Source organism: Leucopleurus acutus (assembly GCF_964270905.1).
Source record: "Leucopleurus acutus genome assembly, chromosome: 10".
NCBI lineage: Eukaryota > Metazoa > Chordata > Mammalia > Artiodactyla > Delphinidae > Leucopleurus > Leucopleurus acutus.
The window spans coordinates 68,170,134-68,185,691 of record NC_139153.1 but is presented as its reverse complement, the minus strand read 5'-3'; the positions used below and the strand labels follow the sequence as shown (position 1 = coordinate 68,185,691).

Sequence of the window (15,558 nt, the reverse complement as noted above, 5' to 3'; positions counted from 1 at the left end):
TAGGGGCTGGGGGGAGGGGAAAATACGGAGCTATTAATGGGTACAGAATTTCAGTTTTGCAAGATGAAAAGAGTTCTCGAGACAGATGGTGGTGATGGCTGTACAACAATGTGAATGTACTTAACACTACTGAACTGTACTCTCAGAAACGATTAAGATGGCAAATTTTATATATAAAATTTGCAGCTTGCAGGATCTTAGTTCCCCAACCAGGGATTGAACCTGGGCCCTGGCAGTGAAAGCACCGAGTCCTAACCACTAGACTGCCAGGTCACCCTTCCAAAAATGCTCAAGATGGCAAATTTTATATTATGTACATGTACATATTGTTACAATTTTTTTTAAAAGCAGTCTGATAAAAATGATGAATCAGATATAGAACAATGATTTCCATGGCTGTGGATTTCTCATTAGAAACTGTGGAAGCAAGAAGACAGTGGGACATCTTTAAAGTGCTGAAAGAAAATAACTATATCCAGAGAGAATAAATTCAGGAATGAAGGCAAAACGAAGACAATTCTCAGATGAAGGAAAACTAAGAGAATTCATTAGCATACTTGCTCTAAGAGAAGTGCTCAAGGAAGTTTTTCAGGCTGAAGGGAAATAATAGCAGAGGGAAACTTGGAACTTAAGGAATTAAGGAAGAACATACATTGTAAATGTCTCCTCTTACGTTCTTTAAATTATGTATAACTATTGACAGCAAAAATTATAACAGTATCTGGTAAGGTTTTCAATGTACCTTGACGTAATTTATACAACTACAGTATAACATAAAAGGGGGAGGGTAAAAGGATCTATATAGCTGAGGCATCTACATTTTACTTGAAGTGATAAAATATTAACTGCAAGTAGTTAGATAGGTATAATCCTGAGAGCAACCTCTTACAAAGTATAGAGATGTAACCAAAAGTCAATAGATATATTAAAATGAAATACTAAAAAATATGCAAATAATCCAAAAAGTGGCGGGGAATGGGACAGACAGGAACAGAAAACAAATAAAACGGTAACCTAAATCCAACCATACCCATATCATCATAAAAAGTCTATTTTTTAATTTGTTGGCCACACCCTGGGGCATGCAGGACCTTAAGTTCCCCAACCAGGGATGGAACCTGTGCCCCCTGCAGTGGAAGTGCGGAGTCCTAACCACTGGACTGCCAGGAAATTCCCTGTAAATGGTCTAAATGCAAAAATCAAAAAAAAAGAGAGATTATCAGACTGGATTGGAGAATAAGACCCAACGATATCCTGTCTTAAGAATCCCACATTAAATATAAAGACATAGGTTAAAGGGATGGAGAAAAATTTTGGAGACCAGTGGCTTGAAGAGAAGGTCTGGGTTTTCCTCTCTCGGATAGCTGGGTGGGGTAGGACAGGTGTGTTTCGGTCACTACAGAGACAAGCGTGGTATCCCAACAGCAAAAGCAGTGAGTCCCCCGAGTCTGGCTCCCAGACTCCCCACCTCAGCTATCAGTTCAAGCAGGGACTTTCACATTCATCATCCAGAAGCCACAGTTCACAAACCACCTGCTGAATCAAACTCAACAGGGATTCTCCTTGCTTCCAATAATTCTAACTCAGCTTTTGCCAAAATAAGGGCATGCTCTGATCGGCTGTAGCTGTGGCTATCCTGGCAAGCTGGCACAGGCTCCAAAGAGTCTGGTCTTGTACAATGTGCTTTATGTTCTCTGATCCTCTGTGAATCTCATCTTTTCCATCGTGAGTCTAAGAAATCAAAAGTGTCTCCAACTGGTAAGGGAATATTGGAAGTCCTGAGGAGACGAATGAAGAGCTCAGTTACTGGGCCTTAGGTTCTGACTCCAATCCTTGAAGCTTTACAAACCTGTTTGACATGGAAAGTCCAATCCAAGACAAGCCAAAAGCTTAAAATGAGATTCATGCCTCTAGGAGCAAATGCAGTCACTATTCGAAGAATCTGTGCCACTGTCCCCTCACAGATGAATAAAAACAGAGGTAAGGCCTACTTAAGTAGAACCGTAGAGGTTTTGATCGCAGAAAGAACAGATAAACTACAGGTCAAAGTATGCCGGGATTAGTTTGAAAGTTTTCACCAATTTCCTAATCATGATCAAACATATTTCAGAAAATGATTAACTTCCCGCATAAATGAAAAACAGAATTTTTGAATGAAGGCTAGTCCAGGTCAGTTATTTTCTCTACCAGCCTCAGGAACAATTAATGGTCTTGGTCCAAATAACACCAAGTAGAAATACTGTCCATGTTTTGTTTCGTTTTGTTAATTTTTATTTTTTTATTTATTTATTGGCTGTATTGGGTCTTCATTGCTGCGCACGGGCTTTCTCTAGTTGCGGCGAGCGGGGGCTGCTCTTCGTTGCGGCGCGTGGGCTTCTCATTGCTGTGGCTTCTCTTGTTGCAAAGCACGACCTCTAGGAGCACAGGCTCAGTAGTCGTGGCCCATGGGCTTAGCTGCTCTGCGGCATGTGGGATCTTCCCGGACCAGGGCTCGAACCCGTGTCCCCTGCATTGGCAGGCGGATTCTTAACCACTGTGCCACCCGGGAAGTCCTGACTGTCCATGTTTTATGAAAAAGGTTAAATTCTAAGGTTAATCGTGAACAATCACTTGAATTTCAGTCAGATCTACCCCCCACCCCCATATGCTTATGGGAAAGTCTGGTCTCCATTTTCAACTTATTTTCCTAAGTTCTTATTGTACAGATTGCTACCTGAATCCTAGTATCTGTTCTCCCCTTCCTCCATGGTATAGAATCCTGATTCTGAGCCAGGCAAATGGTGGCCTGGAATAGACTAATCCCCCAACCTCCCTTGCAACTAGGTGTGACCTACCATGGGACTAAGTCCTAGCCTGTGAGTTGTAAGAGGAGATATTATGGAGCAGCCTTCAGGAAACTTCTATAGAACACTGCTCACACATTTCCTGCACTCTTTTCTGTCTCCTTTCTTTAATCCATCTAGTTGCTTGGAAAGTGGATGTAGTAGCTGGAGTGCTAGCTGCCACCTTGACCATGAAGACCTGGAGGAGTCCAGGTTCCTAAAGACTTTGTGAAACAGACTCATCACACCAGCCCTGGGTTGCCTACTTTTGGACTTTCATGTTAGGGAGAAGTAAATTCCCATGTTGTGTAAACCCTGCTGTTATTTTTGGTTTGTGTTACATGTAGCTGAATCTAATCCTAATATAGCTCCTAATGACTGAAACCAAGAAACACTCTCCAGGGATTCCCAGGAAGACGTTCTAGGTGGAGAAACCACCATTCCAGTCTATTCTTTGTAGAAGAAAAGTGCGGTCAACTGCCTTTCTTGAGACATTTCACAGTAAGGTTACCAAGAGAAAAATCAACCAACCAACGAAACAAAACAAAACACAAACAAACAAAAACAACCAACAACCCCAAAACCAAAACCTTAATGAAAACCCTAAATGGAGAGCCAGTCTTTGAAAACATTTTAGTTCTGCATGATTTGGTGGGAAAAACACAGTGCAGGTAAGCCGGAAGGCCTGTCCTCTTAGTTCTCATTCTGATGCTCCCTTCCTTGGCCTTGGGTTGGGTTTTCCTCTGTGAACAGTGAGGGTTGTTGAACTAGATATCTCTAGGCTTTCATACAGCACTGAAATTCTAGTCCATTTTCTAACTTCCATTACATTATATACTCCTTTTTGGATAAATTAAATAATCCTCAAGTGTTTTTCACAGTGCTTGGCACACGGCAAGGTGCCCCATAAACGTCAGCTAGGAGGGACCACGTTACTCATTGTTGTAGTTTCCACAGTGTCCTGCAAAAAGGATGCGCTCAGCAAGTGTCTGCTGCATCCTCCGAGGCTGCCTTATCTTCTGTTGGTCCCCTGCCTGCCCTACAGAAAGCTTCTCCCCCGTACTTGCTGGCGTCAGCATGAAGAACCTGAGAAAAGGAGACGTTAGGTTCCAGGTTACACAAATCCATGGCAGAAAAATCAGCAGTGGAGGAGGAAATACACTGTTTATTTACAATTCTTTCACTTTATCCACAATTTCCCATACAAACATAAAAACTAAAAAAATAAAACCACCACTTGGGAACACAAGTGTCTTTCTTTAATTAGTCCATCGAGGGAGGGTCACAGCCCTCTCACTCTGTGAAGGAGACTATTGAGGCACACTGAAGGGGAAAAGGAAAGGGCTAGAAAGAATGCCTGAGAAACAGCTCCCGATGAGAAATGTAACATGCCAGCGTGGTGGGCTTCACTGGCAGGCTCAGGGCCTTACCCACAGGGGAAAACTGCCTGGCTTTCCAAGAGGGTGCCGGCTGTCTGCCACCTCTTCACTACCAAACACCCAACATCCAACACAGGTCACACATCTCATGAGCTGTGTGGGGTGTGATGGTGACAGTGGGGGATACCGAACACCTCTCTCTGGGAAGAGCCCAAAACCCCACGAACACACAGGAACCCCTCTCCTTGGCACTGACAGTCAGTCACAGCTTCTGTCTTGAATACAATGCTGACTTAAAAATGTAAAAACAAAAGCCCTCCCCAGCTTCCAGGGGAAAGGCAGGGGCTAAAACATGCAGAAGGGCTTCTGCCTCTGTAGTCCTCTCTCTGGGAGGCTGCTAGGGGAGAAGGGTGGGGAGCTCTGACCACTGAAGACGTGTAAGGAGCACGGCAGATGCTCCACAAAGGCCTGGGGCAGGGATTGAGGGGTGGGGGGCAGGGAGAGAAAACTCTGAGACACGGATGCTTGGGTTGGCTGCCACCCGGTCTTCAAAGCAGCTCCATCTGCTTGGCTGTGCTCACTCTAGCAGACTCCCGTTCACTCCCCTCACAGGAGGGCACCCAGAAGCCAACCTGGAGGTGCTGAAGCCACCGCCCGGCAACTTCATTTGTGCTAGTGACCTAGATTGCTTTCACATGTTGATGCACATTATAAATATAAAATCATATCTGCTACAAAGAAGACATATATTTATACATCTTTACCCATATACATAATAACACAATTTACACACAATATCTTGGAGTGGGTCATCATGGAAAAAGCGTCTGGAGAGGTAAAAAGCCCCTTCTCCCTCCCCTGCCCTGATCCTTCTCAAGGGATGCTTGTGTATGTGGTCACTGGGGCCCTTCCCAGCTGGTTGCAATGGGGATAGTCTGGACACAGACATTCAGACGTGTAACTAAATGCTGATGGGTGTGTATACCCACATACACACACAGATGCAGGCACACATACAGATGTCTGGTGAGAAAAGGAAAAATGAAATTCCTAGCCCTTGGGTGTAGGCCTCTTCCCAGAGTTATAAGCATCAGTGCCTCCTCCATCTGAGAACAATGGTCTTAAAAAGCTGCCCCTCACTGGCTCAGACTTGGGCAGAAGGGGAAAGGCTAGGAATTGGGGGTACAGGGGAGGGGCCAGGAGTCTTTTTGAAAACATAAGGCGTTTTTGACCTGTGAGCAAATCAAACTATGTCACAAAAAAGCAACAGTATCAGTTGGAGCTGGGAGGCAAGAGACAGCCAGTCCATGTAGGGCAATGTGACTGGAGACCCTGAGCCTTCCCCTTCTTCTGTCCAGTTTCTTTTAAAGGGGCAGACAACCCTGTACCTCCTTTTCGGTCCTCTCCCAGAGCTGGGCCCATCCACATGTCATGGAATACTGATAGTGGTCCAGGAGAGCCATCTGGAGACATGGAGTGGTGGACAGGCACGCCAAAAAGTTAAGACCTGGGTGGCGGATGTGAGCTTTTTACAGCAGGAGTGGTTCCTGGCCGGGGTCCACGGCTCGCACAGTGGCCACAGTGATCAGATTGCCATCAGAGATGGGGGCAGTCTGGGTCCCCGCGGGGAGACAGCACCTATCGGCGGTAGTGATTGGGGGCGTCGGCAAACATGTACTTGAGTCTATACGCCTCAGCGAGGAGCAGCCCAATCTCTTCGTTGCCCCAGTGTATCGTAGGTAGGTTTTGTAGCAGCATGAGGAGACCCTGGAATGCAAGAAAGGACTTTCATCATTTTATCACTGACCAAGGGACCGGTAGGCCCTGGAATGGAGCCCCTTCTCCTGGGTCATGCATCCCAAGGGTCTGATCTCCCTCCTCCCAGGCGGCACACAGCCCTTGGCCCCTAGTTCACCTTCAGGAAGGCTTGAATAGCCTCTGCTGAGTCTCTGATCCACTAACACCTGCTTCTTTAATAATATTATAAATAGAGAATGACAACAATAAATAAGGATCTTTAAAAGAGAAAAGTAATCACTCATCATCCAAATATACCTCTCTTAATTTCAAAGTATTCCTTTTTAGTCTTTTTTCACATGAATATTTCTTTAAATAGTTGTAATCATAATTATGATTTTACATGCTTTTTAACCATCCTTTTTTACTATAATTTTTGTGTTTTCCCATGCAGCCTTCAAAAATGATTATTCTCAATGTCAGTATTCTAGCATGTGGCTATACCCTAATTGACTCAACCGTTTCCCTTTTTCCCTTTTATTAGATACTTAATTTGTTTCCTTTAAGGAAACAAAACAAAACAAAACCTTTCTTGATAAGGCTGCTATGTACCCTTTTGCATTTGACATCTTTCTCTGAATCCCAATGTTCACTTGTAATCACTTTATCCTCTACCCTGTTCTCCAAAGACTCTCCTCAACCTACCTATCCAGCTGATTTCCCACTGTTCCCAACATATGAGCCTCATCCAGCCAAGTCCACTTCAGCCACATTTATCTGTGCCTCCAGGGTTTAATTTAGGTTGTTCCTTTCGCTTGGAACACCTCTTCTTTTCTCCTCTCCCTATCTAAATCTTATTCAGTTTTCAAAGCCCAGGTCCCTCAAACAGCTCCATGGAGATAGCCTATTAAAGAGGATATTAGAGTAAAAGATGAATGTGAGGATTTCCCTGGTGGCGCAGTGGTTAAGAATCCGCCTGCCAATGCAGGGGACACGGGTTCGAGCCCTGGTCCGGGAAGATCCCACATGCCGCGGAGCAACTAAGCCCGTGCGTCACAGCTACTGAGCCTGCGCTCTAGAGCCCGCAAGCCACAACTACTGAGCCCACGTGCCACAACTACTGAAGCCCGCATGCCTAGAGCCCGTGCTCTGCCAATGAGAAGCCACCTCAATGAAAAACCCACCTGCTGCAACGAAGAGTAGCCCCCACTCGCCGCAATTAGAGACAGACCACGCACAGCAACAAAGACCCAACGCAGGCAAAAATAAACAAATAAAATAAATAAATTTATAATAAATTAATTAAATTTTTAAAAAAATGAATGTGAGACTTTAGGTTATCTCTGTAATTTAGCTACCCATGCTTCTGCTGCCACTTTGTATTCTTTCTCTGTCTTCTTTCTGAACTGGATATTCTTATTTTTCTGATTATTAAAGAAATAGTAGCAAGACAAAACCCAGAGACAGAAGGAGACTGACAGATTTGATACAATTTTGAAACCTCAATATGTGGAGGCACAAAAACAAGGTTAAAATAGAAGAAACTGACTGTAAGAAAATAGAACACTTATAAAAGACAAAAGGTTAATATCCACAATAAAAAAAGGAGTACCTACAAATCAGTAAGAGAAAACGGAAAACCACCAAATGGAAAAACGGATGCGAATAGATATACACAAGATATCAATGGCCCACCAACATGCTAGAACATGCTAGAACCCTGCCTTTGGCTGACTTGCACCATCCAGCAATGCTTTGTAGTTTTCAGTGTAGAGGTCCTGCATATCTTTTATAAAATTTCTTCCTTTAGTAATAGAAAGTTAGTGGGGCACAAAGCTGCCTCAGCACATCAAGGCTATGTATGGCCAGCATGATTCAGTTCTGGCCAATTTTGGAGACAGTGTAACTCCTGGGTTCTGCCCTAAGCTTACCCTTCTCTCCTTCCTAGAAAATGGCTATGAATGGAGGAGTGGAAGTGGTCACCTTAGACCGTAAGAATAAAGCTATGTGTTGAAGATGGCAGGGCGACATGAGAGAAGAAATCCGAGTCCCTGCTACTCTGGAGCCCTGTTAGCCCTGGACTCTTACACTCAGACTGTTAGTTGAAGAGAAGTGGACAACTACCTTGTTTTATACCACTGTTATTCTCTGGTCTTGGTTTCAAAAGACAAGTTTATATCATCTTAACAAACACAGGCCACATCTATCAAAATCAGAAATGCAGGTAATTCCCTGCTGGCCCAGTGGTTAGGACTTGGAGCTTTCACTGCCAGGGCCCGGTTTCGATCCCTGGTCAGGGAACTAAGATCCCACAAGTTGTGGCAGTGCGGCCAAAACAAACAAACAAAACAAAAACAAAACAAAACAAAAAACCAGAAATGCACATGGTCTCTGATCCAGCAACTCAACTTCTATGTACCTCTCCTTAGGAAATATTCACACTCCTGTACAAGGGTCTGCACTGCATCATCGCTTCAAATAGTGGGGAAAAGGACACGAGGGAAGTGTCTGTCAGTATGGGACACTTAGATAAACCAGTTATCCAAATCATGAAATATAAGGCATCACCTGTAAAATGAAGCAGGCCGACATATGCCAAGGTGCAAAGATATCAAAGACATTTTAGGGGGGCGGGGGAACAAGCAAGTTGCAGAAAAATACTCATAGTACGATCCCACTGAGGTAAAAGAAAAAACACAACGATATGTTTGTATATGTACACAGGTATATAAAATTTTTAGAAGGCTAGGTGGTAAACTGTTAACAGTGGTTACCTCTGGGGATGGGAGACTTTCACTTTTTCTCATCATACGTCCCCTTGTTTTCAATTATTACAATAAAGTCTTTGTATATTACCTACTTATAAAATATTTTTTCGAGTAATACACATTCTCTGGAAGTTTAAAATTTTTACTTTGTAAAAAGTAAAAAATCAGAAAATAAATTACCCTTAACTTTATAATCAAGAGGAAACCACGTTTAAACGTTTTGGCATATTTCCTTCTAGTCCTTTTTCTGCACATTTTACACAGTTGAAATACTTTCTCTAAATAATTTTCAATATGTTTAGCATTTATCATAAGCATTTCCTCTAATATTAAAAACTCCTTTTAGACATTTTCAATGGCCAAAGAATTTTCCATGATGCAAATGTACCATAATTTACATCTTCCTGCTTTGAGCGTTTAATCATTTCTGGTTTTTCACTATAATGAAATTATAATGAACAGCCTTGTGCAAAAAGCCATATTTTAGATGATTTCCTTGGGCTAAATTCCTAGGAATGCAATTACTGTATCAAAGGGCATGAACATTTTAAAGGTACTTAAAGCTCATCCAGAAAAATACTTATTTCCCTAGATCTCTACCAGCACTGAATACTCTCATTCAACAAACTTTGTTAGTTGTAACTCCTGTCCCTGAGATTTCCAAGCCTGAGAACAGAACTCAAAGCCATAAGTCAAGGGAATTCCCTGGTGGTCCAGTGGTTAGGACTCCGTGCTTTCACTGCCACTTTCACCGCCGAGGGCCTGTGTGGCGCAGCGAAAAGAAAAAAGATAAATCTGTAAATTGGAAAACCCTGCACTCAAGTTATTATTTTAATGTTTTCACAATTTTTGTACAAGCATGTACTCATGTAATGTGAAAAAAATACAAAAATGGGGAAAATCATATAGATCTATGCTTTCGGACATTATAGAACACCCACTATATTTTGTACAGTGATAAAAAGAGGTTACAAAAACAACGCATACAAAATGTTTCCATTAACAGTTATGTACATACAGTATGTTTTTATTCATATGGATTTGCATGGCAAAATGTCTGGAAGGAGATATATCACCTTTGTGTGGTAAGATTTCAGGTAACTTTTTTTTTTCTTTTTGCTTATTGGTATTTCTAATTTTTCTATAATGGTTACACACACTTGCATAATTGACAAGCAAAAATAACCAACAAAGGGGTAACCTCTCTAGAAGAGAATATTCTTTGATAGGAGAAGCTCTACCTGTAATTTCCAATTCTTCTAGTCTTGCTAGAAACCTCCCAGAAGCCTTGAAATATTTCTTCCCCTGACCAAAGTCAACCTCCCACCTCTCCCAAGGGCAGCGAGGCTTAGGTGGAGGAACCATTCTGCCACCTGGCGGCCATGCCTAGGAACTGCACCGCCCACACAATGCTGTAACAATGGGAACCCTGCCCATGCATTGATAAATTAGGGATAAAGAAGTAGAAACCAAATTATCACGTGTGGGGAAAGAAGGTGTTAATCACAAATCAGGTGCTTTAATCAAGGGGTAGAAAAGAGACACTGCTAGGGTGGGGAACAACTGAACATACGTTACAAAGCCAGCTCATGGGAGCACTAAACATAACATGCAGTCAGCTGAAACACTACAGTCTGAGAAGACAACTTGTGGGGCAAACAGCAGAGAGTGTTTCCACGTTAACAGAAGGGGGCAACGGCTTTCAGAAAAGAAAAGCTCGAAATGGCTGAAAAAGGTACCTTCTGAGAATCCACAGATTCCAAAGGAAACGGAATATTGCAGAGGAAGAATCTGAGCCATGTGTGAGGGGGTGGGGGGAAGACAACGATTAGACAAGGGGGCCGAAGGAGAAGGGATAGTAGGTAACAAGCAAAGAGGCCTTGGTAAGAAAAAAATGCAGAGGAAAGTCATTAGAGAATGTCCAACAGATGGAAGAATTGATGAGGAAGAGGGGGACCATGAAAGATAATAGTCTTCATAATGGTAATTATCATTTACTGAGCACTTACTACTCACCAGATGGGGTTCTTCACACGTACTCTACTATCACATTTAATTCTCATATCAACTCTGTGAGGCACATATTATTACCTCCATCTTACTGATGAGGAAACTGAGGCACAGAAGTTAAGGAAGTTGCCTGGGGTCAGAGTGTAATGCGAGGCTGGGATTTGAACCCAGGCAACCTGGTTCTAGAGCTTGTGCTCATAACCACTATATTATATGCTGCATGCCTGGAGTAAGAAAAGTGGGGCATGATGGAGAAGGAATGAAAAGAAGTCATAGAAGAGCCTGTTTGAAGGAAATCTGGAAGAGCTGATTAATTTTACTCGGTAATAAGGGCCAAGGACAACCAAAGAGGATGAGTAATAATTAACAGCAAAGAACTTGCAGGTCACATTAAATATATACTATTAAATATGACACTGTGTACAGAATCACCTAGCAATACTAGAATATTCTTTGCAAACATTAAGTGTATTCAGGCATGTAAAAATACTTTCCTAGTCAAATAAGTATTTTGAAACAAATCCCTCTTGTTTTGAGAATCAGTAAGGTAGCAAAACAATTCCCTTGGTCTCAATAAAAACTTTCAAAAACATGTCCTTGTATGTAAACTTTTTCAGTCAAACGTATTCATAGGCTTCCCTGATGTCAAAGCACCTAGTACTTTTAGCAAGTTCCCCCACCAGAGAAAGCCGTGTCCCCCTCCAATGTTTGTTTTGTTTACATGTTGAGGAATCGTGCCCTTTCTCACACCAGCTTGTTCTTGGTGGAAGATCTTTAGGTCCCAGGGTTGTCTCTGAGCCCTTCTGGGCAGGATTCAAATTGGCAATTTACTGGATATCTGTGAAGATGGGGCCTGCATTTGGGCAATGTTTCACAATCCTACCCTTAAGTTCCTGCAGAAGTGGTGGGTGGACGCCATCTGGTTCAAGGGATTTATTTACATTTAGTTTGTTATTTAGGCCTGGAACATCCCACGGGCTTAGCACTATTTCATTTAATAACTCTGACCTATCTCCTACAAAAGTCACTTTCAGAGTGGGAATCTCTCCAAGGTTTTCTTCCATAAGATGAAAGCAAAGGATTCTGAGACCAGCTGCTACTCTGGTTTAGAGTCATCAGCTGTCCCACAACTCCTCTGCCAGTTCCCTTTTTATGTATTTAAAGGAACTGTGGTTATTAGTCTTAGAGTTCCCTGCGCGGGGCTTCTCAACATCACTTCTGAGCCATCTGTGGGGTCCCATGCTCTCCTAGACTCTCAAAGATGCTGCTTTTCCTGAGGGGACGCTTTAGGCTGCAGGTGACCAGGCGTTTGCTCAAGTGCCTGTTCTCTCTGACTTACATAAAATAATGTATTTAGGAAATTATTACCTCCATAATAATGGAGGAGGGGGAGGAAGAACCTTGCCCATGAGCAGGTACCACGTAAACCGAGTTCACGTGCCCCAGGAAGTGCCTGTCCAGGCCCCGAGGGAGAGGCATCAGAGCATAATCCATGCCTGGAGCACAGGTTCCAGGTTTCTACACTTACTCCCTGGGTGATCTTGGCCTAGTCAATCTCTCCGTGACTCAGTTTCCCCATTTGTGAAATGGGGGTAGTAATTACAACTTATCTTGTGGGACTGTTGCAATGAATTAACATAGAGAGACATTTAGGATAGTGCCTGGTGCCTTAAAAGTACTAAGAATTAGTTATTATTAGATTGAACCTTATTAAATTGCCAATACTTGATTATTTTGACCTATAAAAATAATTTCATAAGATGCAACCTAACATTATCACCATTATTCTATTACGCCAGCCCAGGCTGAGGGCCAGAATTGCGGAGGTCCCCTCTACCATGAAAGAGCCTTGGTGCAGCTCTGCTGCAAGCTCTCATTTGAAGCAGCCTATGGCCCAGAGGACGGGGCCATTCTACCCCTACAGCACCTGTGCACGGACACGCCTGAGGTTCCCTTGCTCAGAGGTCTCAGGAAGGAAACTTCTTTTTTTGTTGTTGTTGTTGGCCGCGCTGCGATGTGGGATCCTAGTTCCCTGACCAGGGATCAAACCCGTGCTCCCTGCAGTGGAAGTGCAGAGTCCCAACCGCTGGACCACCAGGGAAGTCCTAGAAACCTCTTAAAGTGAGCCTCCTGTGTCAGTTTTTGGTCCCCTCTCCCAGGCAGACCCCAGACAATCGCCCAGCTAGGGAGAGGCAGATGCCTTTCTTCTGGGAACTCTCACCACAGCTGGGGCACCGCCCTTTGCCCCTGCACCCTCTGAACACATCCTCTCCAGCCCCATTTGGTCATCCAGCTTGGTTTCACCCAGGATTAGCCTAGCACGGTTTACTCAGAGACTTGGGTTTCTAAAGCTGTCTTCACTTCACTGCTCCCTGGACTCAGAGTACATTGCAGGAAGTAATATTAGTGCTAATAAGCTCACTGTTTTGAGGGCCATATGCAAAGTACACCAACAGCTTCACATGTAATGATTTGTATAATCCTCATAATAGTCCTAGGAGGTAAGTACTCTCATCCCCATTTTACAGGTAAGAAAACTGAGGCATAGAGGGCCTAATTTACTTGCTTAAGGTTGCACACCTAGAAAAATGGCAGAGCTAGGATTTGACCCCAGGCAGACTGGCCCCAGAGACCGTGGCTTAACCACTATACTATTCTGCATAGTCCCCAACTTTAGAAGGAGGGTTCCTGCTTCACCCTATACCCTCAGCTGGCTCCCCTTCTCTGCTCTTTAAGGGTGATACATCGCCAGTCTGCTGGAACTGCCACAACTCTTTTATATCTGCAGCTACTTCACCTGGTTTTTCTTCGAGTCACTCAGCTTTTAGCCCTAAAAACTTCTGTCCCCCAGGCTAGGCCTGTTTGGCTCTCTGGGATACCTGTATTCACTGACAGAGCTTCCTCTGCAGTGATTTAATTGCAGGCAGCCCTTTAGCAGTTAGGATGTATGGGCCTTCATTCTCTACAGAGGTCACAGAACAGCAACTCACAACCCCACACAACGCTCTTCTGCCCTTGTTCCTCACACCCGTGCCATGCTTCTGTCTCCTAAGGGACACCGCTCGTCTATCCTAACACAGCCAGGTGCAGTTTTTCTTTTATTATTCATAGAATTATAGAACTACGGAGTTGGGAGGAACTTTAATCACCCATTCTGTTTTGTCTAAAGGAAAGAGGGGAGACTCCTCTATGAGTAGGACTAGCTGAGGTGCTAATAAGCTGACAAAAAGTCCACTGTCATTCTGTGGATTAGTGCAGAAAGACCTCAGGTCCATCAGATAATCGAATATGCTACCCAGCATAGAATACCTCCATGTCTACCAGAGTTTTAAAGTCACAGACTATTGTCCTGTACTCTATCGATATTGTGAATGGCTAAAAGCCATTCCAGGAATCACGTCCACCTCCCTGAGCTAATCTCGGAAGCACTTTTATCACATATGATAAGGCCCTCTGAGCCTGGCTCATGATAACCAAATTAGACTTCGTGCTCTCGATATCCTGCCCCACCTCAACCACATTGCCAAAACTGACAGCTCGCCCAGCACGTGGCCAGTCCGGGCGTCACACATGCTGCTGGTTGGCAGCAGCTGTGGCTCTTTATCCGCTGCCTGCAGCCTCGGCCCCATGGCTACCACCTACTCACAGAAGCCCACTCTTTCCTTTTTTCTTCCAAAGCCCTTCCTTGGGCAAATTGGGTCCTGTCTTTCCATTTATCTGCTGAACAGGCTTCTGTGCTTTAACCACCAATTATAGAGTGGGACTTCCCCGGGGGTCACTTGGAGATGCTACTGTTCTTGAGAACACCTATGGTATCAGTTAGAACTTAGAAAAACATTCAACCTCCTCTGGCTTTTTCACCTCCCATTTTTAAAAGGAATATCTACCCATTAAAACAAAAACAATAACAATCGGGCTTCCCTGGTGGCGCAGTCGTTGAGAGTCTGCCTGCCGATGCAGGGTACGCGGGTTCGTGCCCCAGTCCGGGAGGATCCCACATGCCGCGGAGCGGCTGGGCCCGTGAGTCATGGCCGCTGAGCCTGCGCATCCGGAGCCTGTGCTCCGCAATGGGAGAGGCCACAACAGTGAGAGGCCCGCGTACCAAAAAAAACAAAACAAAAACAACCCCCAAATCCCTCAGTTCAGCAACATACAAAGCAGAAAAACAAAAGCCCACTGCCACCCCCGGAGATTACGACCATGAACTGCCTTCAGGCCTCTCTCTCTGCAGATGACAGAGCCTGGCAACCTGTCTCCTCAATCCCCACTCCCCGTCCCCCTGTCCTGGGCCCCCTGCAGCAGCTGCCTGGCTTCCGCTACCTCTTCAGTCTTCTTCACATCCCCCCCTCGGGTTCCAGGACGCTGGGCTCCCACTAGTCACCTCCCTGCCTCCTGGCCTGTCTGCCTCGCCTCCCTGGCCTCTTGCGTAGGAGGGTGCAGGGCTCAGGCCTGGCCCTCTCCTCTCCTCTGTCCACTCCCACCTCCTTCAGATCTCATGCAAGGCGCTGGCTTTAAAGACCATCTAGCCAAAGGCTCCTAAACATACACGTCCAGCCAGATTGCTCTCTCTTCTGACTCCAGACCCCTAAGGTTTATCTCCCTATTCTACCTCTCCATTTGGATGTCTAACAGCATTAAGAATCCGACACACCCAAAGCCGGACTCCTGATCTTCCTCCGTAAACGTGCTCCTCCTACAGCTTCTCACAAACTGTAAAGCCACCCTGACTCATCCCTTTGTCATACTCGACACACAATTCCTCAGGAATTCCCATTGGCTCTACTCCTGTTGGCTCTGTATCCAAGCTCAGGACGCTTGTCACACCTCCACTCCACCATCCAG

General features: G+C 44.5%; 1 protein-coding gene across 5 annotated transcripts in view; it reads right to left on the bottom strand.

The window, feature by feature from the left end:
• Positions 1 to 5,739: 5,739 nt before the first annotated feature.
• TBC1D22B (TBC1 domain family member 22B) overlaps positions 5,740 to 15,558 on the bottom strand; it is a gene marked incomplete at its 3' end in the record, with an annotated part of 63,017 nt that continues 53,198 nt past the window's right edge. For 4 of the 5 annotated variants that reach the window (XM_082847615.1, XM_082847616.1, XM_082847618.1 and 1 more), the window contains one exon: positions 5,740 to 5,968. In XM_082847615.1, coding sequence (XP_082703741.1) covers positions 5,840 to 5,968 — 129 coding nt within the window. Of the gene's footprint in view, positions 5,969 to 6,116; positions 6,172 to 15,558 lie in introns of all 5 variants that reach the window. The other variant, XM_082847617.1, reaches the window with a different exon arrangement.